The sequence below is a fragment of the Salvelinus alpinus genome, chromosome 6, assembly GCF_045679555.1.
Source record: "Salvelinus alpinus chromosome 6, SLU_Salpinus.1, whole genome shotgun sequence".
In the NCBI taxonomy this organism is placed as follows: domain Eukaryota; kingdom Metazoa; phylum Chordata; class Actinopteri; order Salmoniformes; family Salmonidae; genus Salvelinus; species Salvelinus alpinus.
In genome coordinates, this window is record NC_092091.1 from 49319363 (window position 1) to 49347222 (window position 27860).

The 27860-nt window shown below is 42.0% G+C and overlaps 2 protein-coding genes, 1 long non-coding RNA gene and 1 pseudogene across 5 annotated transcripts in view; 2 read left to right on the plus strand and 2 right to left on the minus strand.

Moving 5' to 3' along the window:
- Positions 1 to 968: 968 nt before the first annotated feature.
- Positions 969 to 13710, minus strand: LOC139578786 (uncharacterized). 2 transcript variants are annotated; one of them, XR_011675616.1, is made up of 4 exons: positions 13339 to 13697; positions 4398 to 11034; positions 2149 to 2279; positions 969 to 1885 (listed from the first exon to the last, which is right to left on the minus strand). It is a non-coding gene; the product is annotated as an uncharacterized lncRNA (long non-coding RNA). The 2 variants fall into 2 exon arrangements; XR_011675615.1 differs by lacking the exon at positions 4398 to 11034 and having other exon boundaries at positions 969 to 2279; positions 13339 to 13710.
- Positions 13711 to 14896: 1186 nt separating this feature from the next.
- On the plus strand, positions 14897 to 15574 carry LOC139579704 (heat shock 70 kDa protein-like; annotated as a pseudogene).
- Positions 15575 to 17622: 2048 nt separating this feature from the next.
- On the plus strand, positions 17623 to 26849 carry LOC139578787 (rab GTPase-binding effector protein 2-like). Its single transcript, XM_071406804.1, has 12 exons — positions 17623 to 18043; positions 18783 to 18944; positions 19244 to 19326; positions 19403 to 19777; positions 21295 to 21390; positions 21483 to 21581; positions 21674 to 21793; positions 21906 to 21984; positions 22102 to 22113; positions 25198 to 25352; positions 25502 to 25618; positions 25822 to 26849. Exons 1-12 carry the CDS (start codon positions 18001 to 18003, stop codon positions 25924 to 25926), a joined length of 1446 nt encoding a protein of 481 aa, XP_071262905.1. The 5' UTR covers positions 17623 to 18000; the 3' UTR covers positions 25927 to 26849.
- Positions 26850 to 27465: 616 nt separating this feature from the next.
- Positions 27466 to 27860, minus strand: part of LOC139578788 (sarcoplasmic/endoplasmic reticulum calcium ATPase 1-like) — a 35849-nt gene continuing 35454 nt past the window's right edge. For both annotated transcript variants that reach the window (XM_071406805.1, XM_071406806.1), the window contains exon 25: positions 27466 to 27777. In XM_071406805.1, coding sequence (XP_071262906.1) covers positions 27740 to 27777 — 38 coding nt within the window. In that variant the 3' untranslated portion in view covers positions 27466 to 27739. The remainder of the gene's footprint in view (positions 27778 to 27860) is intronic.

The window sequence follows — 27860 nt, forward strand, 5'->3', positions numbered from 1 at the left end:
AGCGACTGGCCGCTGGAGGTGGAAGGTTAGATGTAAAACCATGATTATTGAAGTAACACGGTCCACATCAGTAAAATATGTCAGCTAATCACTCTCACAACTGTGGGACAGGATTTCATAGCCTTATTCTTTCATGGGCCCCCTAAGAATGTATTAGATAAATTAAATCCCAAACTACTTTCACTTAAGAGTATCGTGTTCTCCAATAAGTGTTACTTACGGACTTTAATGTCCCCCCCTTCCCTTTTTTCAGGGGGGAACACATACCCTTTAACCCTGGAGAAGGTTTTCATTTTCACTTCGGGGGCTTCAGCATTCCTAGGCTGGGATTGCCAGTGGAGCCACAGCTACAGTTCTCTCTGCTACAGCACGGCAAGCGGTACCGGAGCGCCAAGTCTAGGTCCAAGAGGCTTCTAAACAGATTTTAACCCAAGCCATAAGACTACTGAACATCTAATCAAATGGCTACCCATACTTATTTGCTGCTACTCTGTTATTATCTGTGCATAGTCACTTTAATATCTCTACCTACATGTATATATTACCTCGACTAACCAGTGCCCTTGCACATTGACTCTATACCAGTACCCCCTGTATATAGCCTCGCTATTGTTATTTTACTGCTGTTCTTTAATTATTTGTTACTTTAGGTATTTTTTTTTAACTGCATTGTTGGTTAAGGGCTTGTAAATAAGCATTTCACTGTAAGGTATACTGCACCTGTTGTATTCGGTGCATGTGACAAATACAATTTGATTTGATTTAAAGGGAATTCATTAAAGGGGAATTATCCTAAATGTTTATTGCATGACTACCTAGTAAGTTCGGAATACTGCAGCCAATGTTAATTGGTGATGTGTCCCAAAAGGATTGTTATAATGAAAGTTCCCGACAGGATTGTCCATCAGCAACAAAAACAGTTGTGTCGTGAAAGTTTTCGAAAACGTTACAACCAACCAGAGTCAATTTGACACAGTAATACATAATGCAGCTTTAATATTTCAATAAATGTATGATTTCTTAGTGGGTAAACTGAGCATTATGAACAGCAGTTAAGTCATGTATGTCAAGGGACTATGTTACAATATGTGCAATGTTACCATAAATATTACAGTAAATATGGCCATTCCATTTACACGTGTTATGGCAATAAAAACAGACTCTGTAGTTGGTACATAGGTCGTGGTGCAGCAAGTTGACGAGGAAAGTGGAGAAGCACTGGTGAGACTTTGAGTGAAGTGACTGAGGGCAGAAAAGGATGTCAGGGTGCCCAGGAACTTGAAGCTGCTGATCAACTCCATGTCAATGTACAGTAGATGGGAGAATGGTCATTAAGTCTCACCATCTACTTTGTTTTGCTTACGCTGAGGCTGTTGTCCTATCACCATCGTGTCAGGTCCCACAGCTCCTTCATGTACTCATGATCACTGGTGATCAGGTGTATCATGGTAGTGTTGTCAGCATGTTTAGGTGTTGGGTCCATTCTGGGGATACACATTCTTGTGATAATGTAAAAAATCTAATTTGTTATTACAGGGTTTACACCCAGAGGCCTGAGTCTGCAAACCAGTTTGTGAGTCAAGATGATGTTGAAAGCAGAGTTATAAATGAAAACACATTCTGACTTATGTAAAATGTATAATTGACATTTGTTGGGAGAATAGGCAAACTGGAGTTGGTCCAGTGAATTTTTGCTACCATGTGCTACATGATATCTATTTGTTACAGTTTTTTAAATCGATATCGACTGGGCTGCAGTGGAGATGGTAAGAAGCTTCGATATCATGGGGACCTAACTTCTAACGTCCTTTCCTGGTACACCCACACAGACACTGCAGTCAAAAACCAGCTGCTCTCCATCCTACGGTGGCTGAAGACGTTTTTCCTGACGTCAAACATTAACAAGTGTCGGATTGAAAAATGTAAACAGAAACATGAGCAGATTACTTTTGTCATCTTTACTGGCACAGTGGTTTTAAAATAATGTATAATTGTAGTCACTTTCAATTGACTCATTGACTCCAAGAACCATAGATTGTTTGTAGTTCATAACATTAACACACAACTGACATTAAATGTTGCTTGACCGTAGATTGGGATACACGTTTGAATAACATTGGATATTTGATTGGGCTTAATGCTGCATACCTTGCCGTGTTGTGCATGCCAACCAAGTGCGAATCACCAGAATTAGCTATGATACTTGATGAATCAGGTCTTCTCTGCTGCGTTATCAGCCTCTCCCTTGCCCACTCCAAGCTCCTCTTCATGGTTCCCTTCTGCAAGACACAATTGTGTGAAAATAAAGCGAAAGGAATGGGGACCCTATTCCTTTGAAGCAGTAATATATAGTACTGGGTATATGCCTGAAGTTATTTTACCCTAATAGGCTTTGATGGAATGTAAATATTCCAAAAACGAAGTGAACGTGCACATTAAAGTCTACTCTGTTCGAAAGCTGTTGTAGATGTTAGCAAAGGTTTTACAAGGTTGTCACTAGCCAAACTTGCTTTATGTGAGCTTTCAGTGTCTTCATGCTAATCGCGAGCTAGCGTGGCTCACGCTAGCATTGAAATGACAGCCAGTCAGGCTGAAGAAGCTGCCTACCTTCAGCTGTTATGCTTAAATATAAGGCTTTTGGCTAAAAACCTAACTCAAAAACATGTCCTGCGTCAGTACTAGCCAATAAGTTACATTTAGGTAGCTTGTCTTCCTTTAGTCACTGACAAAAAGAAAAGTAAAGACAATAGCCCAAAAATTGAGAACTACCAGGATTTTGAGCAGGATGTTTTTGGCAGTATTTCCATTGTCTAATCTATATATTCCTGGCCCTGCATTCACACACCAATCTTGCTTGGGCACAAGGCGAGACCCAGATGCAGACACAGGAGGCAGATGGTTGGAGTGTTTATTAATCCAAAAAGGGGTAGGCAAGAGAATGGTTGTGTACAGGCAAAAGGTCAAAACCAGTAGGTACCGAAGGGCAGGCAGGCAGAATGGTCAGGCAGGCGGGAATGGAATCCATTAAACAGGCAAGGGTCAGAACCCGGGAGGACTAGCGAAGAGAAGCGAAGCGAAAAAGGAGTACTGGAAAAAAACACGTTGGTTGACTTGACAAACATACAAGACAAACTGGTGTAACGGATGTGACATGGCTAGCTAGTTAGCGGGTACGCGCTAATAGCATTTCAATCGGTTACGTCACTTGCTCTGAGACCTGAAGTAGGGTTTCCCCTTGCTCTGCAAGGGCCGCGGCTTTTGTGGAGCGATGGGTAACGACGCTTCGTGGGTGTCAGTTGTTGATGTGTGCAGAAGGTCCCTGGTTCGCGCCCGTGTCGGGGCGAGGGGACGTACTAAAGTTATACTGTTACACTGGCACAGAGAGACAGGAAACACAGGGATAATTACACTGGGGAAAATAAGCGACACCTGGAGGGGGTGGAGACAATCACAAGGACAGGTGAAACAGATCAGGGTGTGACACTTGCTAGTATGTAATTGATAAGAGAATTTTGTTCTCAAGGTACATAACCCAATTTAATTATATTCCTCAGTCTGCAAACCAGAATTTGTAAGATCTTGGTCGAAAGAAACAGACAGAGGCCCAGCTAAAATAGTCAAAAAGGTTTATTCACAGGAACGTTCTAAAGTCAAGAATACAAAACAATACATTTTATACTGACTTCTCACGCCCACACAACCATACGCACACACGTCCTGTTACCCAGCCGACAGAGATTAGTGACCTTGTCCTTGAGACGCACTTCCCGTTCTCTCCCAAATCTCTAGTCAGGTCGGCACCAAGCTCAGACAGTCTGTGTTTAAAATACCATAAAGACATATTGTCTTTACCCTAATTCTGACTAGGACTACACATTTATTGATTATGATTTTATACATTCTAATCAATTCCATACAATTATATGTTACCTTGATAGTATTAACATGGTCCAATGTGTTTCCGTGGCTGTTAAAGTCAATCAATCAATCAATCAAATGTATTTACAAATTTACATCAGCCGATGTCACAAAGTGCTATACAGAAACCCAGCCCAAAACCCTAAACAGCAAGCAATGCAGATGTAGAAGCACATGTTGACAGGTTTTTTCAGCATGGCATTTTAATAAAACACAAGACACCGCCGTTCACTGCGAGTAGCAGTATGTCCGGGCAGAGTTTGATGCTAACTATATGATATAATATGGCCGGGGTTCGAGGCTACCGACGTTGGCTAAATTAGCTAGCCAGTATCTGACTTAGCTTATGCTAAACACTGCTGATCCTGGTGATAGATTAATGTTAGCTGAATTTTATAGCCAGTGATGAGAAACAGATCCAAACTAGCTGATAAACTTTATGATTCAGTAACAACAATTTTCAAAGACAAAATCGTTACCTTGTAAAGGTTCATACTCTGCCTGCAGTGGAAAAGGAAGTTCCTTCAAACTGAAATCTCTTTGAAAGGAGATCGGGAAATTGGCTAGTAAAATTAGCGTATTAAGGAACGCCTGTGTTAGCGTGTGCAGGTGTATATTTAGCAGCTGTAGGTGTTAATTTGACTGTGCAGGACCGCTTGCAGCTGTTTATTTAGCAAGTTGGACTGCCTGCAAGCACATTTGCACGTGCTTATTTGACTTGTATAGGCGTTAACTTAATGCGTGAAGACGTTAACTTAACGTGTGAACACGTTAATTTGGCGCCTGCACCTGCTTACTTTACACGACCACGTGTTTCATGACCCAATCTGTGTTCCATACTATGGTGTGCATATGAACTGTGGCATTCTGCATGAGTGGAATTCTCAGGAAGCTATGGAAGGCCAAAAGGTTCAAATCGTGTTACCCGTAACACGTCTTAAAACTTGTGATTATCGTTTTTCACTTGCTTTTTTCAAGTGTCAAATGTCATTTTTTTGTACACGTTATTTTTTTGCCTGTCTAGTGTGTGTTTACAGATGATTTGAGCACTTGTTATGATCATTTTTCACTTGCTTTTTTGAAGTGTCCAATGTCATTTTTTGGAAACGCTTGTTATGGTCATTTTTACACGCGTTCATCACACCTGTCCAGTGTGCATTTACAGGTGATGTTAATGCTCTAACTCAGAGACTCTGTCTAGAGTCTCACTCCAGAGACTGGGTGGACCGACCTCCGGGCACGGGGGCCAATCCAGCCAGCTCCCTTACCCAGGGATATGGGGGGGGGGAGGGCCGGAGAGGGGTCAGGCTGACTCAGGGAGGCCACCAGGGGACGACAATACATCCACCCAACTCCCTTCCCCAGAGATATGGGGGGAGAGGGCCAGAGATCTGAGGCAGACCCAGGGAGGGGGGCCGACCCCCGCCCAGGGCCACCAGGGGCCCCACTACATCCACCTAGCTCCCTACAGAGGGCCTAAGAGGGATGGGGCCAACTTAGGGAGAGGGGGGCCAACACCCGGAGAGGGGTGCTGACCCCCACCAACGGCCAAAAGGGGGTGCCATTACATCCAGCCAGCTTCCTGCACCAGGGAGATGGGGAAGGGCCAGAGAGGGCTGGGGCCGTCCCAGGGAGAGGTGGGCCGACCCCCTGCCCGTGGCCACCAGGGGGTGCAACTAAATTCACCCAGAGAGGGATGGAGCCGACCTAGGGACTCAGAGCCGACCCCAGGACAGGGGGTCTGACCCCCGCCCGTAGCCACTTCATCCAGCCAGCTCCCTGCCCCAAGGAGAAGTGGGGAGAGGGCCCAGTGAGGTCCACCAGGGGGCTCCACTACATTCAGCCAGCTCCCTGTTCCAGCTATAGAGAGAAATAGTAATGGCGTATTTTTGTAGGCACTAACACCGCCATAGTTCGTTCGACGGCCTATTGGGTAATAAATGGCGTTTTTGTATTTTTTTATTGTTATCGCCGAAAATTACTTATTTGGTAAGTACAGGCTTAGGAAATGTTATACGTTTTGTGATTTTTTAAAAAGGGTTTATGCACATAAAGGCTTCATAATTGATTAAGGTCATGTTAAATGACTAATACTATCTCATAGAAGAAAACGTATACGATCTCCTAAGCCCGTCTTAACCTGACCTTATTTTTGGTCATTTTGTCATATTTCTACCATTATTACGTTTATATTTGAGCAATTTAGCAGACGCTCTGGTAATAATTTTACTAAATACATATACTGGGACGTCTTTTAGCATTTTCCTCACAGTAACACACACTTTCAGTCTTTAGTCTTATTACACCAATTATTTACAGGATCGGTGGGTCCCCGGCAGGTCGGTTGAGCTAACGTAGGCTATTGTGATTAGCATGAGGTTGTAAGTAACAAGAAAATTTCCCAGGACATAGACATATCTGATATGGGCAGAAAGCTTAAATTCTTGTTAATCTAACTGCACTGTCCAATTTACAGTAGCTATTACAGTAAGAGAATAGCATGCTATTGTTTGAGGAGAGTGCACAGTTATGAACTAGAAAATGTATTAATAAACCAATTAGGCACATTTGGGCAGTCTGATACAACATTTTGAACAGAAATACAATGGTTCATTGAATCAGTCTAAAACGTTGCACATATACTGCTACCATCTAGTGGCCAAAACCTATATTGCACCTAAACTCCTAAGTGATATAATGGCCTTAGTCTTGCATTTCAAAGATGATGGAGGGGGGGGGGGGGGGGGGATCTTTGTATTATCTTTTACCAGATCTAATGTATTATATTCTCCTACATTAATTTCACATTTCCACAAACTTACACACCCAAATCTATCTTGAAAATAGGCTGTTGTGACGGATTTGATATTAAATCTTATGATGACTATGAAACTTTTCCAATGGGTCTCCTCGTTCTGTGTGAAGTTTGGTGTAGTTATCATTTATGGTACTATGTGATAATAAAGCACATCCCAATGCTGCCCATTCTGTCTCATCAATATACCCCAAAATACATACAGGTATGACCTTTGACCCCCCCCCAAGGTGGCCCCATGGAGATGTCATTAACATACCAAAACATAACCCACAGACATGAACCTTAATGAAAAATGTCATTAGACTTTGTCACACCAAAGTGGGAAAATTTGGGAAATTTGGCACTCTGGGCCATTTGGGATGCATTCTGTGTCTTCAATCATTGTGTAATCCATATTTGGATCTTATTGTGTTTTTTAATGTTTTTGAAAGTTAATTCAGAATGTATATATATTTGTTTTTACTGTGAGCAATAAAACCAAATTATGTTGTCATTGATATCAGAAAAGGGTCAAACTGACAGACTGCACTACACAGACTCACTGTGATGACAAACAAATGTCATTCTGGAGCTCAATTTCACAAATACAGTTGATATTTTTTAATTTCTATACATCAACAAGTTTGCCTCTGAAGTAACAAGCTATAAGTCCATGTGAAAATTAATTTCATTTATTCATTATTTTATAGTAACAATATGATCCTCCAGCCTTCGTCTTGAATAGTGATTTCCTACTCATTCTAATGACACTATACATCCACCAGATGGGGGTGTTTTGACTAAAGTACCCACTTTTCCAAAACCACATCTGTTTGATTATTAGATTAATGTATTTAGTCACTACCCTTTCCAAGCCACAAAGCCTGGAGGAAAGGACCTGGCTGCAGTGGAGGAAGGACCTGGGTCATTCATTCCAAAGGCCATTTATTCTGGAACAGAATAATAAATCAAATCAAGCTTTATTTATATAGCACATTTCAGACATGAATGCAACACAATGCACTTCACAGGAAAAAACTATGAATATAAAAACTGAAATATTTACACAAGAAACAAAAGAATAACAATTTGAAACTAAAACACTAAAAAGCACCCTAAGGAAAGCTAAAAAACATGTGTTTTAAGACATCCAATAAATATGTCCACAGTTTCAGGCCCCCTCAGGTTCTCTGGCAGGCTATTCCCGAGGCTGGTGGCATAATAACTAAAGGTTGCTTCTCCATGCCTCTTGGTCCTAGGCTTCAGGATAGTTAAAAGGCCAGTGCCAGAGGACCTGAGGGACCTACTGGGTACATACAGTTGAAGTCGGAAGTTTACATACACTTCAGCCAAATACATTTAAACTCAGTTTTCCACAATTCTTGACATTTAATCCTCAGAAAAATTCCCTGTTTTAGGTCAGTTATGATCCCAACTTTATTTTAAGAATGGGAAATAATAGTAGAGAGAATGATTTACTTCAGCTTTTATTTCTTTCATCACATTCCCAGTGGGTCAGAAGTTTACATACACTCAATTAGTATTTGGTAACATTGCCTTTAAATTGCTTAACTTGGGTCAAACGTTTCAGGAAGCCTTCCACAAGCTTCCCACAATAAGTTGGGTGAATTTTGGCCCATTCCTCCTGACAGAGCTGGTCAGGTTTGCAGGCCTCCTTGCTCGCACACTCTTTTTCAGTTCTGCCAACCAATTTTCTACAGGATTGAGATCAGGGCTTTGTGATGGCCACTCCAATACCTTGACTCTGTTGTCCTTAAGCCATTTTGCCACAACTTTGGAAGTATGCTTGGGGTCATTGTCCATTTGGAAGACCCATTTGCGACCAAGCTTTAACTTCGTCATTGATGTCTTGAGATGTTGTTTCAATGTATCCCAATAATTTTCATACCTCATGATGCCATCTATTTTGTGAAGTGCACCAGTTCCTCCTGCAGCAAAGCACCCCCACAACATGATGCTGCCACCCCCGTGCTTCACGGTTGGGATGTATTCTTCGGCTTGCAAGCATCCCCCTTTTCCCTCCAAACATAACAATGGTCATTGTGGCCAAACAGTTCTATTTTTGTTTCATCAGACCAGAGGACATTTCTCCAAAAAGTATGATCTTTGTCCCCATGTGCAGTTGCAAACCGTAAGTCTTTTTATGGCGGTTTTGGAGAAGTGGCTTCTTCCTTGCTGAGCGGCCTTTCAGGTTATGTCGAAATAGGACTCGTTTTACTGTGGATATAGATACTTGTGTACCTCTTTCCTCCAGCATCTTCACAAGGTCCTTTGCTGTTGTTCTGGGATTGATTTGCACTTTTCGTACCAAAGTACGTTCATCTCTAGGAGACAGAACGCGTCTCCTTCTGAGCGGTATGACGGCTGCGTGGTCCCATGGTGTTTATACTTGCGTACTATTCCTCCCAAGGATGAACCGTGGAGGTCTACAATTTCTTTATGAGGTCTTGGCTGATTTCTTTTGATTTTCCCATGATGTCAAGCAAAGAGGCACTGAGTTTGAAGGTAGTCCTTGAAATACATCCACAGGTACACCTCCAATTGACTCAAATTATGTCAATTAGCCTATCAGAAGCTTCTAAAGCCATGACATAATTTTCTGGAATTTTCCAAGCTGTTTAAAGGAAAAGTCAACTTAGTGTATGCAAACTTCTGACCCACTGGAATTGTGACACAGTGAATTTTAAGTGAAATAATCTGTCTGTAAACAATTGTTGGAAAAATTACTTGTGTCATGCACAAAGTAGATGTCCTAAACGACTTTCCAAAACTATAGTTTGTTTACAAGAAATTTGTGGAGTGGTTGAAAAACGAGTTTTAATGACTCCAACCTAAGTGTATGTAAACTTCCGACTTCAACTGTACTTGCGGCGGTGGAAACGTGTTGTCGGAATGCAGCTGTATTGACCCTCTTGGTACAATAAAGTTTGTTAAGCTTTCATAAATGTCTGTTGAGTTTTTTACTCTAAGAATTAGAACCTAACAGTATTCTGTTCCCACTCACGGTATCTCTCTTCGGTTACGCATGCACGGAATAGCAAAACAGCATAGCGGTCTGGACGGCCCCTGCTGCGGTTGGTGAGCAGTTTGTCATATTCTGGTGTCTGACGAGGATTGGAAATGTCAGGGTGAACCTTCGAGCGGTATACATTTGAGCGTTTCGGGTATAGAGTGCCCTGCTGCTGGGCGTGTGCATACTCCTCACCCTTCCTCTTTTGGCACCATGCAGTGGACCGGGGCACAGCTGGGCAGTGGGAAGGTGGTGGGGAAAGAGTGAGGTTCAGGGACTGGCTTGCTGTGACCTGGCCTGTGGTAGCAACCGGGGCCTCGATCCGGCAACAGATACGCAGAATCAGAATACCTATAAGAATTCTACTTCAATCTATTCATATACCTTCTCACTGATGGCAATAAATACTCTTCAAGTTACTTTCTTGGGATTCCCTTTCGTTTTACAGACCTGCTGCCATTTCATTGCTCCATTTTCCCTAATGTGAATCTTCTGATGCTTTATGACAGTACTCTTTACCTTACAACAATCACCATATACCTGGCACTGGAAATATTTCTCATAATGAGTCTCCATGTGCAGGTTCAGATTATATTTGCTAGATAAATATTTGCAAAAAATCCTACATTTCCATTGAATCAAATGTGTGTCAACGTTAGTTTCAAGATGATCTATTACACTTTGTTTTGACTTAAAGCGTTCTACACACACACACACCACAGACAGGTTCTCTCTCACTAGTATGCACTCTAATCATAACAGAAAACAGGGTGTGAAAGGAATCCCCACAACTTGCTCCAATGAAGACCAGCAGTACCAATTTGACTGACCCGTGCACTCTTTGATTCCGGTGGCATTGAACCTGATAGAAGCTCTACTCGCCACACGATCTACAATGAGGATCACACTGTTTTCACACCGAACACTAGAATAGTGATTAAATGCAGAGAGGGGCTGAGGTTCACTGGTTGGTTCTAGGGACATGGAACCCTCTCCATCAGGTTCTGTTTTGATCTGTTCCATTGAAGTGCATGGTAGAAAGGCTCCCTGTCCATATTCCTCACTTTCAGTTTGGTAAATATGTGAAGGCTCAGTTGAGTCCTGATTCTGACACAAGCAATAGGGAATATAACATTAGGGTCTTTGGACTCCAGAGCATGAAGCTGCTCTCTACCCATAACTGGTCCTGAGCTCCTGTTCATAAATCTGTGTGGGCTCTAGGTCCTCCTGCCCCAGACTGGGTCTCCACTCATGCTCACAGAGACAGGGAGAGTGAGCTGCTGTAGGTCTGGAGGAAGGATGAAACAGATGACTAAGTGAATTCAGCTGACAACAATAATAAACCAAGACAACATAATTGCGATTTACTTAAAGGGTGTATATGAAACAAGTGGTCATGGAGAAAGAAACCCTTCACCAGGCACCACAGTATTGTTTTTCTGTCTATTGATTAAAATGATATCCCTAAAAATGAATCAATATGAATTTTGAAACAACGGTTTGCAAAATACTCTTGAATGTTCGGGACGTTTGGCATTCTGAAAAAATTTACTTTGACGTCACTAGAGGAACCAGTCAATCAACTACAGCATATTAACCAGAAAATGTATAATAATCACAGTAGAAAAACTCATCATGAACTAATTTAGGCCTACTGGAACATGACAGGGAGCCAAAGGTAGGCTACCTCTTTTTATTGTGTCGTGTCTTTGCTATGGATTAAGTGATATGACATGCTATTTTATGAAATCATTTCTTGTAAATGTAATTAACTAGGAAGTCGGGGCACCACGGAAGAATGTTCATAGAGTTGTTGTCTTCCGAACAAACTCTTAAAGACCTGGTCATATTTTATATTAATAGCAGTCAAATATTAATCGTCACCTTATTCAGTCTCATCTGAACGTTGTAAAGTTCTTGATTATCTTCACGAACCCTGGCTAACAAGTTGAATCAGCAATACAAAATTTGGTTTAATTATTTGTTTACTAAATACCTAAATAATCACACAGAATTACATATACACAGGATGGATCATACATTGATTACTAATTATGTCTTACAAGAAAATGTCCCTAGCGGACGGAAACGATATGACGGCTGGTTACACAAAGAAAGGGGGTTGGGTTTGAATGAAAGCACGGGAAGACTGAGGAACAAAAGGATTGGGTCTCTATCGGACCTTATGAAGCTATGCTATCGTAAATACAGAATCTTATGCATTCTAAATAACCGGCCATTTGGAAAAGGAAAATGCAAGAAATATTTACTCTGAGCTGCGCTTCGATAGATTGGTCAAAGATGGAAGGCTGGGCTGCCCAGCAGATATCTCCCTTGTCCTTTGAAGAATATATATTTTGGTAGAATGGATACATTGTAGTACCCTGTCTCCCTGAAGAGATTGTCCGTCCTTTCCTAGCCCATGTTTACAGCTGCTAACTCGACGTCTAGGATGTATCACTTCTTTAGTGAATAAGAGTTCAAAGTTCAAACCAAGTTGCCATAATAATAATATAAGCTCATGCTATATTTTGGCTGATATAGTCAAAATTCATCCTTCCAGCGTGTCGATCGTCACCAGACGTTGAAATTCACCCTTCTAAACATATGGACATCAGTCCTCACGTCACTGGGAACACAATGTTAATTTCGTTAGGATGTAGTTCACAGGTGTCAAACTCATTCCACGGGGGGCCGAGTGTCTGCGGGTTTTCGCTCCTCCCTTGTACTTGATTGATGAATTAACATCACTAATTAGTTAGGAACTCCCCACACCTGGTTGTCTAGGGCTTTATTGAAAGGAAAAACCAAAAACCTGCAGACACTAGGCCCTCCGTGGAATGAGTTTGACACCCCTGATGTAGTTGTTCAACCATTCGCAACCAGAGCTTACACTGAGGTTGGCTTAGTTCTGTAGTTGATATTAGCCCTTTTAAACGTATGGACAGCAGTCCTCACGTCATTGGGAACACAAGGTTGACTTTCGTCAATGGGCTTTTGTAGTGGTGGAGAGAAGGGCGTGTTTCATAGTTCACAACCAATGCCTGTTCATTTGGGCGGGGCCACTGAGTGAGCATAATTCACTTATGAAAACAATTGTCTCATTTAGAAGCTACAATTACACTTAATCTTTTCACAAATAGTTTAATATTTAAACGTTTAAATTGCACAACAATTCCATGTGAATCTGATAACTAGAATGTGTAGACTTTCCAAGAAACAGTTTATGTCGCCCTATCATCAGTAATAATGTCTCAGACGACAACTGATCTGACATCATATTCTTTAAGTACCAACAGATACTTTCAACTGGTTGGATTACCGAAATATGGTTCCGTTCCCAACCTTTTGATGTTACCAGACTCTCTCTATGTTAACAAAGGGCTTTCCAAGAGTCAAATCCGTAGAGTAGAGAGAGAAAAGGGGGAAAGGTATTTATGGAGGTCATAAACTTAGGTGAAATTAGATTGCTATTGGTTTTGAATAGGCTACTGGGTGGATGGGTGGTTGGTTGTTGAGTTATTTTCTAACAGTTGTTTGCCCTGCTAAAATGTTTCATATACACACACTTTAATCAATTAACGTTACTAACCTGCTCTATGCAACTTTATATCTGGTTTAGAACGATATCAAGCAGCCTCCGTAGCTTCTCGTTCTCTTCCTTTGAACGATAGATTTCTTCCTGGTACTCTGCCACCGTTTTATTTAACAGCCCCAAATATCTCATCAGCAGCTGCTGTTAATCGTTCATTGAGAAGCACTCGCAGCAATGATATTTTAGCCATTTTCGCATTATGATAGTCGTTGTTCTGTCCTGTCCGAACAAAATTCCACACGTACTCTCTTGTTACGGAACAGCACAAAATAATGAAGCGCGCATGCTCGGTTGCTCGTTTATCCACTGAGTGGCGTGACAAAAGTTTCATTACCGACACCTGCAGTAGAGTCTGTGCAATGGGTTATCTGATTCAATCGTGGTGTCCATAAAGCGACTAGTTGCAAATATTTGAAATTAATTGATCTATGAGTAATAATAATAATTGCCTTTAGATGTTATTCAACGTTGGATACTTAAGCAATAAGGCCCGAGGGGGTGTGGTATATTGCCAATATACGATGGCTATTGGCTGTTCATAAGCACGACTCAACACAGAGTGCCTGGATACAGCCCTAACCGTGGTATATTGGCAATCTACCACAAACCCCGAGGTGCGTTATTGCTATTATAAACTGGTTACCAATGTAATTAGGTATACGGCCTGATAGACCATGGCTTTCAGCCAATCAGCATTCAGGGCTCGAACCACCCAGTTTATAATAATAAATGATTGATTTGTCAAAGTTCATGGCACAAATATTCTTCCACAAGTAATTCTGGACAGGTCTCCGTGCTTCTGTAACCGAAAGACCCCCGCACAGGAAGCTGTGCACTTATTGGTCAGTATAGTAGAGCCCTGCTTTGCATGAATTTGAAGCCCGAACCCTACCCATGCCCGCAACGTTCAAGCCTTATTCTATCCAGGCCCGATTGCTTCTGCCAAATTTAAGGCCCGGCCCGGCCCTGCCCGAAACCCAAAATCAGAAATAACTTCCTCCATTAGTAAATCCATTAGCTGCTCCTCTCTGTCTCACTCGCTCTCTGCACACTGCTTACTGTGCATACGCTCTGCTTATGGCAGCTCTGGGTCTGTGAGTATCCATGGCAGCGTCGGCTCTGCTTGAGCTGCTCTGCTCAATAACGAGATGAGAGAGTAGTTAGCTGAGCTACTTTTCATCACTCTAAACTCCGACATAACTCAAGGAACATTACTATTTTCGGTTAAATAATTTATCCTGTTGTTTATTTGAAGAGATTGAGGCACTTATGACACCATGTTATGATCTTAGTCAGATATGACTGTACTGCACTGTACGGGGTCGGGTCGGGTAGCAGAGCTCTACAGTGTAGTCAGAGAGTTGAGAAATGTCGAGAAATCAAAAAGGATGATCTAAATTGGTGAAGTTTGTTCAGTTTCAAACATTGACTCAATGAGAACACTAAAGAGAGAAGAAAGCAAGTAAAGAGAAGAGCGGCCTTAGGCTGCTGCCCTATACCTTTCAACGAGACCTCTACGTTCACAAACTGTAAGTAACTTTCATTATTTTCATAAATGGCTGTAACAATTATAGGCTATAGGCTTTATAGAAATATAAAATTATGCAATGTTGATTGTGTAGACAAAGCCTTAGCTAAAACATTATAGTTTGTTAGAATATTTGGTTTGAGCTATCTGGAATCCCCCCTGCCCCACGAGGAATCCCTCAGCTTGAGGTGACCTTTGACATTGACACCAACGGCATTCTGAACATATCAGCGGTGGACAAGAGCAAGGGCAAAGAGAACAAAATCACCATCACCAACGACAAGGGCTCAGCAAAGAGGACATTGAGAGGATGTTGCAGGATGCCAACAAATACAAAGCTGAGGACAATGCACAGAGGGAGAAAATTGCAGCCAAGAACTCCCTGGAGTCGTACACCTTCAATATGAAGAGCAGCGTTGAGGACGACAACATAAAAGGCAAGATCAGCGAGGAGGACAAGAAGAAAGTGGTGGGCAGGTGCAACCAGGCCATTTTCTGGTTGGAGAACGACAAAGAGGAGCACGAGCTTCATTCATCATTACCAAGCTGTACCAGCAAGGAGGGATGACCACCGACACGGTCTAGCTCTGGTGCCAGCTCCCGAGGCTCAACCATTGAAGAGGTTGACTAAAGTGAGGGACTTGTATAATGGGCTTTTCCAGATGCATTAGTACAGTATCACTGAATATGTTTTGCTATTCAGGAAATACTCATTTCTACTGCTTGACATTATAATGCCCTTTTATGGCTCAGAGCTATTCGGGAAGTGTTTATTTGTATTGGTTGAACTGTAAAGAGACAGTAGATAACCCTTTTCTCTAAATGGGTGGAGAATAATACTTTTTTACATATTCAAATATGAAATAAAACACACTGTTGATGTTAATATGTCATTTCATACCATATTGCATTGCTGGACATTGAAAATAAAATGTATTGAAATAAGTGTATAGGTCTGCTGGCTGTTTCCTTCTCATCGTAGCAGATTCAGTACTCACATAAAACGTTTTTTTTTTTACACAATACCATGAAATATAGTAAACAAAACTTTGATCGATGGCTAAACCACCAGAGAGAGAAGAGCAGGTGAAGACACCATAATAGCCACTGTTTATCAACTCTATTCTGTGATACAATCATTATGGTCCTTCTTGGAAAAAGAGGCACATTTCTGGTTATCCCAAAAGTAAAATTGTCACATTTATGGAACATATTATACCTATAAAAAAAACAAATATAGGTCACATTTTTCTTACTTTATTCTTAACGGTGTCAAGCTCAGAGAACCAAATATGATTGATTTGTAATATTTAATATTCCTTCGGTCACTGAAGGAAAGTACCAGATGAAAACTATTATTTTATTCTAATGTACAGTACCAGTCAAAATTCTGGACACACCTACTCATTTCAGGGTTTTTCTGTATTTTTACTATTTTCTACATTGTAGAAAAATAGTGAAGACATCAAAACTATGAAATAACACATGGAATCATGTAGTAACAAAAAAAGTGTTAAACAAATATTTGAGATTCTTCAAAGTAGCCACCCTTTCCCTTGATGACAGCTTTGTGCCTTGTTAACAGGTGTGCCTTGTTAAAAGTTCATTTGTGGAATTTCTTTCCTTCTTAATGCGTTTGAGCCAATCAGTTGTGTTGTGACAAGGTAGGGTTGGTATACAGAAGATATCCTTATTTGGTAAAAGACCAAGTCCATATTATGGCAAGAACAGCTCAAGTAAGCAAAGATAATAAAATTTTATTTCACCTCTATTTAACCAAGTAGGCCAGTTGAGAACAAGTTCTCATTTACAACTGTGACCTGGCCAAGATAAAGCTAAGCAGTGCGACAAAAAAACAACAACACAGAGTAGTTACACATGGGATAAACAAAAGTACAGTCAATAACACAACAGAAAAATCTATATACAGTGACAGTCCATCATTACTTCAAGACATGAAGGTCAGTCAATACGGGAAAATTTCAAGAACTTTGAAAGTTTCTTTAAGTGTGTGATTTATTTATAATTTAAGGCACACTTATAACACAACATTCTGCAGCGATACGCCATCCCATCTGGTTTGCGCTTAGTTGGACTAGCATTTGTTTTTCAACAGGCCAATGACCCAACACACCAGGCTGTGTAAGGGCTATTTGACCAAGAAGGAGAGTGATGGAGTGCTGCATCAGATGACCTGGCCTCCACAATCACCTGAACTCAACCCAATTGAGATGGTTTGGGATGAGTTGGACCGCAGAATGAAGGAAAAACAGCCAAAAAGTGCTCAGCATATGTGGGAAACTGGTGAAGCTGTTTGAGAGAATGCCAAGAGTGTGCAAAGGCAAAGTGTGGCTACTTTGAAGAATCTCAAATATAAAATATATTTATTTAACACTGTTTTGATTACATGATTCCATATGTGTTATTTCATAGTTTTGATGTCTTCACTATTATTCCACAATGTAGAAAATAGTAAAAATAAAGAAAAACCCTGGAATGAGTAGGTGTGTCCAAACTTTTGACTGGAACTATATATATTTTCTAAGGATCTGGTCTGTCGTAGGAGTGAGGGTAAAAGGTAGGAATGTTCTCTGGTATCCAATTTATGTTTTAATTATTCTTTGGGGTATAGGGGAGGGTCACTTTTTTAAAAGTGTTTTCGGGTATGGTCAGGTGAAAATATATTTTACTGAAGGGAGGGCCGCCATTTTCATTTTAGAGATCCGATTTTCTCCAGGTATCCCTCATAAAGAACGTACAGTCGTACACAGCTACGCAAAATTCGTGGCAGGAACAGACATACGGAAACTAGACAGCACTTATTAACTGTATTCAAAATACAGATTCTCTCCCTTTAAAATGGTTGGCATTTTAATAACCTACATATTATGATTCGCTCATCCCATGACAATACGGTAGTTTAACTGGGAAGAATAACAGAAAATTCAATGCAGTCGTCGGCATTTAGGAAGGATGTTACGGAATATCCGTGGGCTTAAACCGGGGAAAGTTATTTCCTGAAGTTGACCAGGGGTGAATAAGTCCTGCTTTGAGCTCTCACACCAACCCAACCAGTAGATGATTTTCACGACTAAGACAGTTGGTGCCATTATAGAACAGCTCGGACACAAATGATAATGGAACCGTCGGGGAACTCTCAGAAGGATGACACTGGTAAGAATGTCACCAAGTTAGCCATCAACAAGTGCTTTAGCTACGCTAGCTTGATTGCTAGCTAACTAACCCTTTGTGATAGCCAAATCTCACAAATGCGTGCGAATTTCGGAATTTAGCTACAGACCACTGAACATGTACAAAATGTTGCTATTGCTGGAGCTGTCACTTGCTGAGTGAACTCTTTTGACCTTCCTGTTACTACCACAAAGTCAAAATTGTATCGTAAAAATATCGTAAAAATGTATATACTAAAATGTAGCTTTTGGTCTTAATTTAAGATTAGTTAGGCACAAGGTTAGCAGTGTGGTTAGGTTTAAAATCAGATTTTAAGAAGAGGAATTGTAGGGAATAGGCGGGGATTTAGCCATAGTAAGTATGATTTTGTGGAGACGTCAGCCAGCCTAATTAGAAGCTGTGGCAGGTGTGTGCCAAGGATCGCCATGTCTCCACTGAGAGACAGCCAAAACAATATTATCTGTCAGTTCGATTGTCAACAGGTGTATTATTACATTCATGAATTGCTTTGCATGGGGTGTTTTGTAATGTTATTGACATAGGAAGGAATAGCCTGTGTAGTAGGCCTAAATGCAATTGCTTGCATGATCATGTTTTATGCAGCTCATAAGATATCTTGAAGTCAGTCTCTCTGGGACTGTTGAACCCCATTCACAACCTTGTATTGTCTTGCGTTCACCATAAACAGATTATGTTATATCTAAATGTTTCTTCTTGTCAGGTGCAATGGAGAGCTTGCAGGCCCAGCTAGCAGATTGCCGAGCGCAGCTGGAGCACTGGCAGGGCGTGGCGACAATCTGCGAACTGAGCAAACAGGAGGAGCTGGGAGAGCTGCAGAGACAGTGTGACCAGGAGATGCAGTCTCTTCAGGAGGCCCTCAGAGGTCAGAGAGAGAGCAACACACACACACACACACAGTGTGACCAGGAGATGCAGTCAGAGGTGGAAGACATATTTTCTACATACCAGTGTTTCCCTACCATTGTATAGATGGGGCGGGTCCCCTCTCTTCCGAGGAAAGTTGCTCCATGCCTTCTATTCATCATCCGTTCCCAATGGGTGCTATGGTCAATTTTTGCACTAGATAGAGAATAGGGTGCCATTTGGAATGCAGACAATGTGTAGGACCCACCTAGATGGCCTGTTATTGTCTGTCATCTCGTTTCTCTCTTCTATTCTCAGAGACGGCTTCTCAGTATGAGGCTAGAATATCTACTCTGCAATCTGAGCGTGCCCAGTGGAGGAGAGCCAGTGTGCAGTCTCAGGTGTGTGCATGTGTTCACCTCAATGTTACTAAACCCATTTCCTTGTCTCTGACCTCTCGCTCTCGCTCTCACTCAGGGCAGTGTAAAGAAGGACGGAGTGGAGGCAGGAGCTATGCAGTCCGAGGGCCAGTCGACAGACTCTCCCACCAATAGCCTCAGAGAGCCAAGAACGGACGGATGGGATAGCCAACCAGGGGAGGCTGAGGGGCTGGGGGAGGGACCAGGGGAGGGTGAAGGGGCAGGGCTGGAGGGCTATTTCTCCCAGAACTGTGACTTCGCCTCTTTCTCCTCCTTCTCCTTGGACACGCCCTCACTGCCCCGCCGCCAACCCCCCCAGGAAGACACCGCCTCCCTGGTCTCCACGGGAACCCTGGTGCCTGAGGCCATCTACCTGCCCCCGCCTGGCCACCGTCTGGTCACACACACCGAATGGTACTCGCTTAACACACAGGTGAACACACACACTTTGACATCAATTCACTAAGCAAGCAAGTGAGCACCAGCACCAGCCACACAAACACACTCCAACTAGGACTTATACCGAAAAAAATATATAAATGCAACATGTAAGGTGTTGGTTTCATGAGGTGAAATAAAAGATCTAAGAAATGTTCCATAAACACAAAAAGCTTATTTCTCTCAAATTTGTGCACAAATTTGTTTACATCCCTGTTAGTGAGCATTTCTCCTTTGCCAAGAGAATCCATCCACCTGACAGGTGTTGCATATCAAGAAGCTGATTAAACATTATGATCATTACACAAGTGCCGGGGACAATAAAAGGCCACTCTAAAATGTGCAGTTGTCACACAACACAATGCCACAGATGTTTTGAGGGAGCGTGCAAATTGGCATGCTGACTGAATGTCGACCAGAGCTGTTGCCAGAGAATTGAATGTTCATTTCTCTACAATAAGCTGCCTCCAACGTCATTTTAGAGAATTTGGCAGTACGTTCAACCGGCCTCACAGCTGCAGACCACATGTAACCACGCCAGGACCTCCACATCTAACTTCTTCATCTGTGGGATTGTCTGAGAGCAGCCACCCGGAGAGCTGATGAAACCATGGGATTGCACAAACGATGTATTTCTGCACAAACTGTCTGAAACCGTCTTCGGGAAGCTCATCTGCATGCTCATCGTCCTCACCAAGGTCTTGGCCTGAATGCAGTTCGGCGTCGTAACTTACTTCAGTGGGAAAATGCTCACCTTCAATGGCCGCTGGAGAAGTGTGCTTTTCACGGTAGAATCCCGATTTCAACTGTACCGTGCAGATGGCAGACAGCGTGTATGGTGTCGTGTGGGCGAGCGGTTTGCTGATGTCAACGTTGTGAACAGTGCCCCATGGTGGGTTTATGGTATGGCCAGGCATAAGCTATGGACAATGAACACAATTGCATTTTATCGATGGCAATTTGAATGCACAGAGATACCGGGATGAGATCCTGAGGCCCATTGTTGTGCCATTCATCCGCCGATATATACGACGGCGTGTTCCAGCTCCCGCCAATATCCAGCAACTTTGCACAGCCATTGAAGAGGAGTGGGACAACATTCCACAGGCCACAATCAACAGCCTGATCAACTCCTTCCCAAGGAGATGTCGTGCTGCATGAGGCAATTGGTGGTCACACCAGATACTGACTTTTTCTGATCCATGCCTCTACCTTTTTTGGGGGGGTATCTCTGACCAACAGATGCATATCTATATTCCCAGTCATGTACAATCCATAGTTCAGGGCCTAATGAATTTATTTCAATTGATTTCGTTATATGAACTATAACTCAGTAAAATGTTTTTGAAATTGCATTTATTTTTAAGTGTACTTAGAGCCTGTTAAAATAGTCTAACACCAATGTTGGCTATCAAACAGGTGAGCAGAACTGTACAGGTCTGGAATGGACTCATGACGTCTTATGTGGTGTGGTGTCTCGTGACGTCTGACGTGGTGTGGTCTGATGTGCAGGTTGTGGAGCTGGAGGGAGAGCTGAGTCGACTGAGGGAAGAGAGGACAGAGCTGGAGAGCGAGCTGGACACACAGACTACTGAGACACACAAACACGTACGCACACCTTTACACACATGGCATATACTGTATATTGAGAAATGTCAGTTATCCACGGAATTGAATGTTACTGTGTGTGTGTGCGTCAGGTCTCAGTTCTCCAGTCTCAGGTTCAGACCTCGGAGGCCCTCCTACAGGAGCTGCAGAAGTCTTTCAACCAATCACAGAATGCCATCCATAGCAGGCTGGTGAGTGACAGGCACTTGGTCCAACCAGGAAGGAGGGGGATGAGGTCCATGTAGTGTGTGTTTGAGGTGTTGGTGTGTGTGCTTGTTCCCAGGCAGAGCTGTCTCTCTCTCAGAGGAGGGTGTGTAACGAGCTGTCCAGGCTAAAAGGAGAGGAGATCGAGGAGACGTTTGGGGCAGGGGACGCCAACACACACCGTGGTCCTACACTACAGGTACAGTATGTGTGTATATGCGTGCACGTTTGTGTGTTCATACAGTCAAGAATCATTGAAATACAAAGGAAATATACTATTACTGTATGCACTGCTGTACTCCCATCTGTAGGGGGCACACAGTGAGGAGAGGCTGCGTATTGAGATCGTCAATCTGAAGGAACAACTGGAGACCCGCGTGGAGGAGAGCGGTCTGTTCATCTGCCTTTCCTTTGCTCTTTCTTTGTGTTGATAAGTGTAATAGAACTTGCCAGCTGGTTCAAAACCAACATACATTCTCTCTTTCTCCTATGGTTCTGCCTCAACAGAAGTTTTACAAGGTGAGTGGGCATTATTATTATATGTGTGTGTGTGTGAGAGATAATTTCTAAGTGTGTGGTATAGAAGGCCATAGGAATTAATCAGTAATGCATCACACACAGGCAGTTGATAACAAGCGTTGACCGTAGTAAACTCATCGGTTACGTTAGATTAGTCAGGCTAACGAAGCCGACTGTAGACGAAAGTCAGGGAGGTGCATCTGCCACAGCCAAAAGTCATACACTAGTGGTTTTCCAACAGCAAGACTCAGATCAACATGGCATAGTCAACATAGCTGCTAAGGTTTTCTTTATAAAGGTCTAAATAAACTTTTCTTTAACCCCAGATCACACACAAACTGAAAACAACGTACTTTCTGAAGTGCCTTCAGAAAGTATTCACACCCCTTGACTTTTTCCACATATTGTTAGACTAAATTAAATTAAATAAAAATATTAAATTGAGATTTATTGTCACTGGCCTACACACAATACCCTGTAATGTCAAAGTGGAATTGTTTTTTGAAATATGTACAAATTAATAAAAAATGTAAAGCTGAAAGTGACCTACCACCTAGATTTTGTCCTATGGAGCAACATTTGAAACGGTGTTATTCATATCGGATAAAAGTACAGATTCAGATCTAGAAAATGGTGTATATATAAGTTCACATGTTCCAGAAGGCATTTCGGCCAAAAACGCTTTTTGATAATACATTTTTTTTTCATTAAAATGACTGAAGTAATGACGTGCGACTTATGCCCAGCTTGTTGAAACGGGTCACAAATGTCTTGAGTCAATAAGCATTCAACCCCTTTGTTATAGCAAGCCTAAAATAAGTTCAGGAGTTAAAATTAGCTGACCAAAAATAAGTTGCATGGACTCACTGTGTGCTATAATAGTGTTTAATAACCCCCTAAAGTCGATGTCCGCGCCTCTGCGAAAATCTAGTTAGATTTGAATGGGGATTTAATCTTTTTTTTTTTTTGCTAAGTTAGAGAACTGTTGTTTTTGCATGGGCTGCATCTCAATCCACCGCATTTGCCAATGGCAGCCTTCTGCATCTGAGGTGGAAGGTGGCCGAGCTACAGTGGTGTTTTTCAGACCATGAGACATCCTGAAAACCGGTCTTCTCATGGAAACATCTGTAGCGTCCGAATGGTTTGGCCTACATGACTCTTACGAACACGATGGTGTTCGACGTTTAGCTCTACTACCCCCACAAGCGCCGCTTATGAAGTCGGTACCGCCGATCTGCCAACTTATGTCTGTAGCGTCCAATCAGTTTGGTCTACACTGTAATATGACCCCTCTATGCATATTTTTCTTTTTTTGTATGCAAAGGTGAGACTCTTGCGAACACGTACATGTCAGTTGTTTTGACGCTAACAAGGCTCGTCTGAAGGTAGCCCAGTACCAGTTAAAAATATTAATGGAACTATATATGGAAGTAGTGAGGTGCCAATTTAATTTTTTTAATATGGGTCTCACATTTTTTTTTAATAATTTCCTTATCGTTCTTATGTCTCTCTGATATAGGACAGACACTTTGTTTCAAACTTCAATTAGATTAATTTTTTTATGTTTTTCCATGTATCAATCTGTTATTCAATACGTTTCTATGGGCTGATGGCAGTAAGTCCAAATTTAATGTTTTATCAAATGATTTATTTTTATATCTAAAGGGGTCCTAAAATTCCAAATCAAATAACTAAATGATCCTTCGTATGACCATCTTAAAACAATTCCATATGTTATCTAATTGACAGAGTGAAAATAAGGAAGTGTACAGAATAAAAAAATATTCCTTAAATATTCCTCAAGGCACTAAAGTAATACTGCAAAACAAATGTGGCAAAGCAATTGACTTTTTGGCCTGAATACAAAGTCTTATGTTCAGGGCAAATACAACACATTACTGAGTATCACTCTCAATATTTTCAAGCACAGTTGTGGCTGCATCATGTTATGGGTTTGCTTGTAATCGTTAAGGTCTGGGGAATTTTTCTGGATTAAAAAAAATGGAATGGCGCTAAGCACAGGCAAAATCCTAGAGGAAAACCTGTTTGTCTGCTTTCCATCAGACACGGGGTGTAAATTCACCTTTCAGCGGGACAATAACCTAAAACAAAAGGCCAAATCTACACTGGAGTTGCTTACCAAGAAGACAGTGAATGTTCCTGAGTGGCCGAGTTACAGTTTTGACTTAAATCAGGGTGAATATCTATGGCAAGACTTAAATGGATTTCTAACAATGAACAACAACCAATTTGATAGAGCTTAAGGAATAATTGGCAAATATTGTACAATCCAGGTGTGCAAAGTGCTTAGAGCAGGGGTGTCAAACTCATTCCATGGAGGGCCTAGTGTATGCTGGTTTTTGTTTTATCCTTTCAATTAAGACCTAGACAACCAGGTGAGTGGAGTTCCTTACTAATTAGTGACCTTAATTCATCAATCAAGTACAAGGGAGGAGCGGAAACACTGCCCCCCCCCCCCCCCGTGGATTGAGTTTGACACGTTTCTTAAAGACTTACTCACAGCTGTTATCGCTGCCAACGGAGATTCTAACATGTGTGAATACTTATGTAAATGAGATATTTCTGTATTTAATCTATTTGTTAACATATAAAAAAAACATGTTTTCACTTTGTCATTATGGGGTATTGTGTAAATGGGTGAGCAGAAGAAAAAAAATCTATTTCATCCATTTTGAATTGAGGCTGTAACACAACAATGTGGAATAAGTGAAGGGGTATGAATACTTCCTGAAGGCAGTGCTTAAAGCATTTGTTAGAGGTCTCAAATACCATTGATTGGTTGACAAGTAGTGCCTCCCAGTAGCCAGGCAATGGCTGCATGGTGCCGTCGGTGAAAAGCAACTGCAGCAATTGAAGGAGACTTCATCAGAAACCGCATGATCTTTGATCACATGGTTGTTTTTGTGACGTTCATGCCGTTATCCACACAATGCAATACACTTTGAAAGGCGGTGACTTGACAAAACGTATCTGCTCAAACACGCCCGTTGTCTTTCCCTTGTGAAACCGGTCTTCTGACCTCGATGGGACTTCCTTGTTCAATAAAACCTTTGCCCTCTGCAGTGCAGCTGTCCAGTCTGAAGACAGAGATGGAGCGGGTCCAGTGTCAGAAGGAGACACTGCAGTTGGAGCTACAGAACGGTCGCACCGAGCTACAAGGTCTCAGCGTGGCGCTCTCACACCTACAAGGAGACAGCAAGACTCTCAGCCATGACAAGGTACTGTACAGGGGGACCAGGGATAGATTTGTGTCCGTCCGTGTTGTACCTTTTTGTGTACTTAGTGTTCCCAAAGTAGGAAAGATAACATGTTACTGTAGTTCTTTCCCTCTCTCACCATTCTCACTCCCTTTCTATCTCCCTCCTAGGCATCCCTCCAGCAACGGTGTTTGGAGCTGCGTAGCCAGATTATCAGTATGCGTTCTCAGGTGGACACCAGCCAGATGGTGCAGAGGGACTTTGTCCAGCTTTCACAGTCACTGCAGGTACATTACACTGTTTCAGGACCAGCCCACTCGGGGTGTATTCACATTGGGTTGGTTTATGTTATTTTACAGCACTGATCTAGGTCAAGTCCAGCTGGATTCCATATTTTTTGTTCCATAGTCAAATGACCATGAGGCTTCTTACTCCACCCTCTCGCTTTCCCTTTCTGTCTGTCTCTCCGTCCTTCATCGCTTTCTTCTAGGTGAAGCTGGAGTTGATCCGTCAGGCTGAAACTCTGGACCAGGTCAGGGACATCTTGGAGGAGGGGCTTCCTGAAGAGGGTGCCCCGCCCACTGATGCCACGTGAGTCTATCAGAGCAGCACAACAGAGCCAAAGCGACGGGAGAAACAGGAAGTATTCCAAGGGTGACCAATAAGAACAAGGCTGGACATGAAGTGCAACCATGGAGAAAGACTTGACCACTATCCCCGCTTTGAAAAGGAGTGGGCTTAGCAAGGCACTGTGAATAACCACTGATAGACAAGTCACCTTTCATTCCAGACAACTCATAATGAGTCAGATCTGTGCTGGCCTTGTTCAGGCCAATCCTCTCCAACATTGGGAATCACCACCTCAGCTTGTAATGTGACTTGGAATATTTGTACTTTAGAGCTGTTCAATGATGATATGATATTTTTGGTTGCACCTCGACTTGTTGCTTGAGCGCCCTCCACATCTTTCCATATTTGGGAGTAATTTTATTTTATTTTCTCATGTTCAATGACCAAACACTCATTCTAAGACTGAACTTAACCTCCTTTTTTAACTGGACTCATTAAGAACTTGAATATTTGTATTGAAGTTCCTGACTCGACATTCCCGCCAGTCGGATGTGATGAGAAACACTCCATTACTGCTTTAGTGGAAGTCACTAAAATGCAATATGTTACCAGTAAAATAGGCCAGTATCTACTGTAAGTAATACCGTATTATGATACTTCTGACACATGGAAATTACACACGCACACACTCACCCACCTCTCAGGACCAGTGGGCACTTTGCTTGACTTCCAATCATTGATCTAAAAGCACTGCCCTTGTTGATACCAGTGAGTAACACTAAAAACTCTATAACCAACCACTCGAGTGACACAATTACCTTTATACCTTTTTAGACTTTACCACTTTTTTAAAATGAAGAATAAGAGATAAGAAACCTGTGAATGAATTTTGCATTCTCTCTTGTTGATACTAATTGCCTTAATATATAAATATACATTGAAAGACTACTCATTGCAGGATCGTGTTTTTCTTGTGTAATTGTTTGCGGAGAGAGGTGTGTCCACCCTGTTATACAGCTGTGAAGCATGGATCCCTTAGTCGGCACATGAAAACCCTGGAGACCTTCCAAATAAAGTGCCTTCAAGAAGATCCTCTGTGTTACCTGGCTGGATGCAGTACACCACACGGAGGTACTGAAATGGGCTGGCAGTGGTAGCATGCAGTCCACCTTAAACAATCACCAACTAAGATGGCTTGGTCATGTCATCTGCGTGCTAGAGGGCCGACATCCGCCGAAAGTGCTCAACGGCCACTTGAAGGCAAACGCTCTGCTGGTGGCCAGAAGAAGTGGATGCAGGACCGAATTAAAACCACTCTGAAGAGGTGCAAGATCAATCCATCCAGTATAGAGGACCTAGCCACCTGAGGCATGCTCACAGGGCTATTCCAACCCTCCAACCAAGCCTTCACATGCGCTGTCTGCAGCTGTATATCCATGATTGATCTCCACAGACACCAAAGGACTCATAAGTGAAGGAGAAGATGCTTCTCATCAACCATAAGTAAGTATGTGAAATACTGGGAATCAAACCAAAACCAATAACAATTAACCAGACACTTGTATTCTCTTTTAATAGTTTTATTTTTTAAGAAGTCAGAATAATTTGAATATATTGTTCATGACATAACACTTTCTTATATATTAACTTAATTTCAATACATACACAAATATTTTAATATTTTTTTTTAATTTTCTGGTGGCTTTTGTTTCATTCTTTGATCTTGTTAGATTTTTTTCTCTCTCACTTCTAGTGACGGTCTGCGCTCTCATTTCTGGGAAGTGCTTCCACCGTTCCTCTTCTCATTCTTTTATCTCCTTTATACTCCTGGTGTTCTTTTAGTCCCACTTCTTGCTTACTAGATTGTCATCAGCAACTGCATGGGAAAGAGAAGGGTATTGGCAACCGGATAAGGTAGGGCTAGACTTAAGTCCCAAATTGAGCACTAGTCCCTAGGGA